Genomic DNA, 9,410 nt, shown 5'->3' on the forward strand with positions numbered 1-9,410 from the left:
ATGCAGTATATTATATGACGGATTGATGAAAAAATAACAAATAGAATATAATTTAGCAAGCAAGTTCAAGGGAATATGGAGACTGTCATTTATAATATAGTAAGTGGAATATCAATTGTAGCCAGTATTCAAATAATGCAGGCATGTGACTGGAATATCCTTAGGCAAGTCTTATAACACCATTATTTTCACAAATGTTAGCCACTGTTTGAATGAGCTGCAATCCTCAGAGGCTTAGAAAATATTAAAAACACAGGAAGGCCTTGGTTTAGTTTGCATTATTAGACATGAAAGGTCTCCCTGCTTTTTATTAGCAAGAGCTCCATCTACCTTTTCACCCACAAAAAGTAATCCATCTTTCACTGAAAAAAAGAGTCAGCATATGCTGTAAAATAAATAGGGACACAAAACCAAACAGATTTGTTTCATGGTTCAGATAGAGCATACCATTTTAAACAACTTTCCACTTTACCTCTTATCTAATTTGCTTAGTTCTCTTAGTTTTTTGTTAAAGAACATACATAGGTAGGCTCAGGTGCTGGGAGCTAGCTGCTGATTGGTGGCTGCGCATAAATACCTAGTCATTGGCTTACCGATGTGGTCAGCTAACTCCCAGTAGTGCATTGTTCCTCCTTCTACAAAGGATACCAAGAGAATGAAGCACATTAGATAATAGAAGTAAAATGGAAAGAGATTTAAAATGTATGTTCTGTCTGAATCATGAAAGAAATATTTTGTTTTCATGTCCCTTTAACCCGTTGGATACATGACACTGCCTATCAATACACTTCAGTCCTTTTTTCAGCTAAAAGGTTAAATTTGGTTGTGCAATATTTACTTATTGCAAACCTAACAACTATCCATAAAAAATATCAATTGTTCACATCACATCCTTTATCTCATTTTTTTTTTCCCATTAAGAGGCAAACATGGTACAATTGAATAGGTTACCTAATTTTCTGCCAAAGGAACTTTCAAAGTGTTGACAGGTTAAAGTGGTGATCACATATACTATAAAAAGATTACAATCAGTAAAAACATAGATTGCAGTACTTGTCATTTGCACATGGGGTGAAAATCCCCTTTTAAAAAAGGTACAATTAACAGCCCTTGTAGTGAAGGATTTAGTAATGCAAATATATGTCCTTTAGATAGGGATTGGTAATAAAGATATTAACAGCAAAGGTCATCCAGGATGTTTGAGTTTAGCCAACCATTTACTTAGTTATTGGTGGCATTTCAATTATAAATATGTAAAACCAGCAGGCTACAAATAGAAGTAAATAATATAATGCAGCTTCATTATTTGTTTGACCAAGTAAAAATATAGTTGTTTTTTGTTTTACTTTCCCCAGAGGTTAGAGTGTATCCTGCAGTATATAGATCCCTTACCCTTCAACATGTGGCACAGCAAGTCAATTTTGTTTGTGTTTAAAGGGACAATCTACTCCAGAATTTGTATGGTTTAAAAAGATAATCCCTTTATTAGCCATTTTCCAGTTTTGCATAACAAAGACCGTTATAGTAATACACTTTTTACCTCTGTGATTACCTTGCATCTAAGCCTGTGCAGACTGCCCCCCTTCTTTCAGTTCTTTTGACAGACTTGCATTTTAGTCAATCAGTGCTGACTCATAAATAACTCCATGGGAGTGAGCTTAATGTTATCTATATAGCACACGTGAACTAGCGCTGTCAACCTCTGAAAAACCTGTCAAAATACACAGATAAGAGGCAGCCTTCAACAGCTTAGAAATTAGCATAAGAGCCTACCTAGGTTTATTTAGGTTTGAACAAAGAATACCAAGAGAATAAAACAAAATTTGATGATAAAAGCAAATTGGAAAACTGAACTGCAAAACAAGAGTTTTCCATTCTTTTACATTTGTTTATGGTCTTTTGCAATGCAATGCTTAGCTACTTATATATGCACTGTGCATACATAAAGAGGATACTGCCTGATAATAGATATTTCAGAGGGCAGAACTATCCATTATTATATAGTGTTGATGACCTAGGAATAGCACACACTGCATAGAATTACACTTCAACACCATGTAGCTGGCAACTTAATCTAAGATTCACCCATGAGACTTCTAACAAAATTTCTAAAATTCCACGAATGTTTGGAAAGCAACTGGGCATTACAGTAACTACAGAAAATCAAATCACAAGACAAGACATCATTTCTGGATTTTTTTTATTATTTGATTTATATAGAAATACTTAAAAAAACATGAAGTAGCACCATTACTTAAGTTTTAACTTTATTATGTAGAACTTTAAAATGTCAGAAAAATAAAACTCTTCATACAATTTCAAATCTTGTCTCAGCAAATATAATATTAGTATTTGACCATGAGGTTAAAGACCTTTTATCATAAAATAAAATATACTTTTTTTTTTTTTTTAAAACTTTGCTCAGTAAAGTACATTACGCTCAAGTAACATCACCTACATATACACAAAGTGGTAAACAAAATGTATTAAAATAGAAATACGAAAACTATAGTGGTGCAACTGAATTTTGTAATTCCACTGAAATTTATTTATACAAAGGTTAGAAAGCAGTCAACTGTTTCTTCTTGTTGGTGTAATATGTTTATACATTTCCTTTTTTGTAATAATATAGAATAAAATATGCTTTATATCACAGAATAGAAAAAAGAATGCTGGGTGAAGCAGAATTTTTTGTAATTTTTTTTCTTTTCTTTAGAACCTATAAAAATCTCCACCCCAACAGAATACTGTTCAAAGCATTACGCGACTTATGGTTTGTATTTCCCCATCTACAACTGTGTGATATTAAAATAATACAGTGTTCTTTGCCATACGGCCATACTAAAAATAAAAAGATTTAACCCAGCTACAAAAAAAGTTCACTGAACTTAAATTAAAATACTTGTAAACATCTTTGCAATATGAAATATAATTTCTTCAAGTCAAAAAAGAATAAAATACTTCCATCTGTATTAATGCAATTCATCTTTAAAATTTTAAATGCATTTTATATTTATATATATATTTAGAAGATATGTTACAGTTTAATATTACTTTGTTAAAGCTGCAGTATCATGGTTTGTCACAGGAACTAAATTTTGTTCTTTCAGGAAAGGGAATATAGATTATATATAAAAAAAAAAAAGCATTCAACCACTGATTAAGACAGCTTGTTGTAATAAGCATTCTATGAACTACTAGCAAATAGGGACACATTACTAACAGCCCACACATATGATGTAGTTCAAATTAAATAAAAATGTGTTTGGAAGAGTCTAACAGTACAGTGTGAGAACTACTGCTACTATGATGTAAGTATTCATATTTATAACATGCAATAGATGTGAATATGTCTTTCCAGGCTACAATATACGAACATGGAAAGGGCTCCTGTAAGTTCCCTTTAAATATGTGATACTACAGCTTTAAAAGCTACATTCCCACTTGCTTGGGTATTCAGTCTAATTCACTGGTGTTCAAACCTGTCCTCAGGCTGCCCCAACAGGCCAGGTTTTCAGGATTACCTTGGATGAGAGCAGGTAAAATAACCGTTAACTAATCAGATGATTATGTCACCTGTGCTCCAGTTCAGATATCCTCAAAATGTGCTCCGAGGACAGGTTTGAAAACCAGTGGTCTAATTCAAATAAAGCAATGGCCTTTTTTCTTAGGTGCCCCAGCCTTGATGAGTTAACACATTCAGGGCTGAAAAGGTCATGTGAGAACACAGTGACATTCAGCTCTGATAGTTTATTGGTTATGTGACTAAGAAAGCACTAAAATTCCAAGACAGGCTCAGAGGGCACACTAGAAATGAAGGAAAATATCAGGAAATGCACAAATATTGCTTCTGTAGTGAGTGCATTTTAAAAAAAAAATTCCTGCAGGTGTTTTATTTTTATACTAAAGAGAACAGGTAAAAAAACAGAGCATGTTTTTGACAATACACAAAATAGGTAGGGGAAGCTTAAAGAGACATACACAACTTGACATCTTCCCTTCTGTAAATTAATCAATATCTTTGGTGCCTACAATAAAAGCTACTATAGGCAGCAGTTAATTAAACAATAGCACAGACTGGTATGCCTCTTTTAAATAGCACAATTTAGGGCACATTAAGCAATATTATACGATTATATATATTTATATATATATTTGTATATTAATATATTATAATATATTAATATATTATAAAATCTTGAAAATAATATATATACACACACACATGCACGTGTATTTCACCATACAAGTGGGAATGTAGCCTCAGGGCATGTGTTTCATTTTTCATGATATTTAATAGATATCAAAGGCTTGAGCGTTTGTTCTAAGAGAAAATGCGTATGGCCTGAGTGACTGCAGTGTGGCACACTGGGCACTGCGGCTCATTCTTCTCACAGATGCGGTTTGCACACTCCATACAGAACAGGTTGTGCCCGCAGGGGACCAAGGCAGCGATCACCTCACTCTCAAAACAGATTGAGCAGTCGCGGCTGCCTTTCCTCCTCATGCCAGATGAAGAGGAAGATGAGCTGGAAGAAGAACTGCTGCTGGAGGAGGAGGAAGATGAGGAGTCAGATCCCATGTTGCTGTAAGCAGAGTAGCTCAGACCACCTCCAGGATCACTGCGTACCCTGCGTGCTAAAGGATGCTCTGAGACCCCATTGCTGCCATGCAAAGGAGGGGAAAGCCTTGGTGGAGCGGTGCAGCCTACCCCATTAAGCCGCCTGTGATTTGTCAGCAGCCCATTAGCATTGTAGGTAGAAATTGGTGGAACACTGGAGGTTGTAGTGCCAGAAGTGCGTTCAAACTGGGACCATAGCAAAGTTGAGCCAGGAGGAGCAGGAGCGGGGTCAAAGCCTGAATCAAAACTCAGGTCAGTGCAGTCAGGTGAGATGCTCTCGCTGGTATACACATATCCATTGCCATTCACATTATTATTGTTGTTACCATTATTGGTGAAGCTGAGAGCAGGGCTGGGCGGGCTGTAGTCTGCAAGCCTAGTACCATTAGTTCCCCCAAAGTAAGAGTCAGTAGAGGCACTTCCAAGGGAGCTTGAGCTATCATTGCGGTAGTTAGAGAAAGCCTTGCGTGACCCTGTGCTGTGGTTAACGCCAGGAGTTGGTTTGCTCCATAAGCTCCCAGTGCCATGCAGATCAAAGCCAACATCAGTACCGTTTGCATGAAAGTCATTATCATCAGTTAGCTCTATAATTCCTCCAGTGCGAACAGCAATATGAGCCTCTATTTCCTCTCGAGCTCTATCCACATTCTCTGGCATTCCAGTCACCTCAAACACAGGCTCTTTATCTCTGCTTGGGGTGACAATGTAAGTGTGAGTCTGCTGCTGAATTCTTTTAATAGTGGCACCTTTAGGTCCCACCACTAACCCCACCACTCTATAAGGAACACGAACTTGGATGGTGGTCTGTCCAGGGAGGTTGGGGGGTCCAGGCACTGAACCTCCACCATTCAATGCATTTTTGTTCCGTGATGCTCTGATCATAGAGAAGTGCTCAGCAGCTGAGATGATCTCTCTCCTAGCCATGGCTACATCTTCCTTTCTCCCAGTCACAACAAAGACAGGCTCCTCCCCACGGACTGGGGTCTTGATGTAGGTGTTGGTTTTTGCCCGCAGAGCTTTGATTTTACAACCTGGAAAGCAAACATGGATAAAAGAGGCAATTAAATCCAGTGTAGAGAAATTAATAATAATATAAACAAACATCTTGCCTTCAGGAAGTAAGCACACATTAGGTAATAAAAGTACCATTGTAATACCTTTTCAACTCAAAGCAGCTAGTAATATATATATATATATATATATATATATATATATATATATATATATATATATATATATATATATATATATATATATATATATATATACACACACACACACACACATATACATACACACACACACATACATACACTGACACATTATATATATATATATATATATATATATATTATTATTTTAATTAATAAAATATTCAGAAATAAAATACTCAGAATTTTCTAAAACAAAGACAAAACAATCATCATTCCGATTCAAGATAGATAGGAACATTGCAAGCATTAAAGGACAATTGATTTTCTTTATCATCAAAACAAAAGTAATGGCAAAAAAAGACTAATGCTGATGTTAGCATGCAGTGGAGAGTTTCTGCACAATCTGTGCTGAGGATTGTTTCTGCACAATCTATGCTTTGCATGTCTCCACTTTCTTTGTCTGGTTGTGCACTGCTAACCATAACATTGCTGCCTCACCGTGGCATTATTCCACCCTGTGTGCATGCAGACAAAGAGATCCCCCTGCTGCCCAGAAGCTGGTATTCTTACCTTGCCTGCCCACAATCTCTGCCACATGTTCTGAGCTTGGCACCGGGACACACTCGGTCATGTTGACGCTCTTTTTCCGGGGCTCGTTGTCGTACATTGAGCTCTCGTCATTGTCCAGTCCCAGCAAGGAGAGCTGATCAAGGGCTATCTGTAGAGCTCTTTGGTCATCCAAGGTCTCGCCTCCTCCACCGCTCCCACTCCTCTCCATATCTGCAAACAGCGAGCTGGGCATGATCTAGCACTACTACACCCGCCTGGGTAGCAGGCACAGACACAAAGGAAGCCGAGGTGGCCAGCACTTAGGAGAGGAGAGGGAGGGCAGGCAGCCGGGGTTATAGCTCTCACTGGTGACAGCTTTTTTGACTCTTTGTTCCTGTCACACTGCAAAGTCAGGAGCTGCCCCCAAAGTTTTTCCAGTGGGATGAAGGACGCAGTTACCCGAATTCTTTATGGCCAAAAAATGCCAGCGATGGCAGCGTTTCTTTAAGGAGCCCCTCCCCGGCTCACTCAGCGTTTTTCTCCCCTCCTGTCTGAGCCACTGCAGCCAGACGGCACTAGAGGGGGATAAGAGTGTCGTGACGTCACCGGCAAGGCTTGACAGCACAATAGGACTGACACCGGGCCTGGCTGATACTATTGGTTAAACAGGGCTACATAGGGCGGTTCTGTGGCGTCTGCCACTCCCTCGGTCCTCCAGTTCAGTGGAGAGAGGAAAAAAAGAACTAATTTCTTTGTTGTCTAATGCAGAACAATAAAGATTCGAGACACTTGTGTTTGGGTCTAACACAAGAGACACATCGTACACACTATACACGCACACCCTGTGCTCATCCCTCCTCATTTTGGTTTTTTTTAGGTGTAAAACGTGCAAAATCAGTGCTCATTGATGGAAAGCACAGGTTTGAGTCTAGTTTCCAATTGGCCATCGACCCCTCAGAGGTTTTCAGATAGCCATGCTTAGGGAAGTCATTTATTGCCAAAATGTTACTCCAAACACTGTTGGGGGGAAATAAATAAACAAAAATCAGCTAATACCTGCACACATCCATGTATTTGTCATTACTATCTTTATATTTACCTCTGCAGTCCTGTCTAAATCACATCTACACCACTTGATCCCCTCAATTGCCCCAGACGGCTGTAACACATTGATAAGTAATGATTTGAAGCCTTCTCTGGCAGTTAAGCGGTTACTGCTACACATTTTTCTATATCCGATTTGTTAGCGTTGGTGCTTCTGTCAGGAAGGCAATGATACAATTTGTTGATAAGTTAACGGATTACATCATTCTTTGCCTTGGTTCACCCTGACGTTATCTTTGTCTTAAAAAGCAATATACAGTGCTACATCCTCATGGCACAGTTCCTGTTATTAAGTGACATTAGAGAGTTGTACAAAGAAATAAAGCGTAAAGCACCTATATGCCTGGCCATATCTTAAATAAAAAAATCTGACATTTGTTTTTAAACCATTTCTCAAATGGGTTTTAGCAGTTAATCCCATATAGGGTTAAAGTTATTTTCAAGTCTACAGACAGCTTGTTTCCTGCTTTTTTTAAATTGTGTTATTCTCTTTGTTCCCAAGTAACCTACTTTAAGGTCAAATTAAAGAAACATTGAAAGAAAAAATACTAAAAAAATAAATAAAAAATCGCGAAGGGTGTGATCTAGGATTTCTTCGACAAGAAAGAACGTTGTTTACATTGTGTTACACTTATGGTTATTATTTTGCTCCTTATTTCTAGAGGTTCATTTGTATTTGTTATACTATTTTGTATGTAACATATCAGCAGGGCATATGGGTTGTCTTCTGAATGGCCCATTAGTGCCTAAGGGATGTGCCCAGACATGTTAGATTCCAATTCAGTAAATCCTTAACATATTGCAATGATATAGAAGTCCATGTAATACACAATATCTCACAATTATACTATGATTATAACCACACCCTCTCTTGTATACCTCTTCAGACTGTTATGAATACCAATTGGCTTTTTTTGTTGCTAGTTGGCTATGCTAATTGATGCACCATTTTCCAGGTTGTTGTCCACTGTATGGTGTTTATTGCAATGAGTTGTCATTTCCTCCGGATGTTTGGATCATGTGCAGCAGAACTAGTGGGATTGTGCGGCGACCTAAGGCTTTTGTTGATTGCTGGAACTCTGAACCCTTCTGCGACAATAGTTATTCTTTACAGGGTGATCTCAGTGACTATAGATTGTGACAGATTAAATTAATATAGGATATATTAACCACGCAAGAAATGATCTTTATCCAGTTAAACTCCTAGTGCAATGGAGGTGCTGAAAAATGGCATCATTTTGCAGAAATATGATTTTAATAAAAACATTTTATTTCAATTAAAGTTTCTTATAGGAGGTAGACTTGCAAATAAATTCCACAAAGAATAGGTAGTGTAATATTAGACATTTGTGTTTCTCAGCAACATTGACTGGCGTAAAATGCCAAAATGTTATTAAGCTGGAGATTGCCTTTGCATTGCAGAAACCTGAGCAGATCTCAAAGCCCCTGGAGGACAAAGAGACTGTATGGATGGATTATTTATCATAGCCAACGAACTAAACACAGTATTTATAAGAACTGCTTTTTTGAATATTGCAAGCTTGTTCCTTAGCACATCTTCAATTATTTTGTACATTCGATAACTGTGTTTAAAACAGCATGTTGTAACTTGTGAGTTGAGTTCTTAAGATTAGTATTTATTATAGAGGCAGAACAGATGGCCTTCCAACACCAATTGATGCTGTTTCACAGCCAGGACACTGGGTGATGTAATAAACCACTAAAGTTCAGGTGGAGTTAGTGGAGTTAACACATGCACTCCAATTCCCAAAACATGCATCACATAATAGCACTTGATTTTATACGTGTATGTAACCTCAGAAATACTTTTACAGCAACAAAAAAAATAAATGAATATACCACTGAGATTCTACTCTTACATGATTTTGTTTAAAACTATTGTTCACAACGTTTGTGTTTTATTAAAATTATCCTATTCCCAAAACATTTCTAATATGTCACAGACCAATATTTCTCTCATC

At 37.4% G+C, this 9,410-nt stretch overlaps 1 protein-coding gene across 1 annotated transcript; it reads right to left on the minus strand.

The window, feature by feature from the left end:
- Window positions 1–2,183: 2,183 nt before the first annotated feature.
- MEX3B (mex-3 RNA binding family member B) lies at window positions 2,184–6,862 on the minus strand. Its single transcript, XM_053719891.1, has 2 exons — window positions 6,346–6,862; window positions 2,184–5,652 (listed from the first exon to the last, which is right to left on the minus strand). Exons 1-2 carry the CDS (start codon window positions 6,575–6,577, stop codon window positions 4,325–4,327), a joined length of 1,560 nt encoding a protein of 519 aa, XP_053575866.1. The 5' UTR covers window positions 6,578–6,862; the 3' UTR covers window positions 2,184–4,324.
- Between the last annotated feature and the right edge of the window lie 2,548 nt (window positions 6,863–9,410).

Source organism: Bombina bombina, chromosome 6, assembly GCF_027579735.1.
Source record: "Bombina bombina isolate aBomBom1 chromosome 6, aBomBom1.pri, whole genome shotgun sequence".
Taxonomy (NCBI): Eukaryota; Metazoa; Chordata; class Amphibia; order Anura; family Bombinatoridae; genus Bombina; species Bombina bombina.

Coding starts and splice junctions, on each gene's coding strand:
- MEX3B (XM_053719891.1), bottom strand. CDS start 6,577: ATGCCCAGCTCGCTGTTTGCAGATATGGAGAGGAGTGGGAGCGGTGGA. Junction 5,653..6,345: donor AGAGATTGTGGGCAGGCAAG/GTAAGAATACCA, acceptor TTTGCTTTCCAG/GTTGTAAAATCAAAGCTCTG.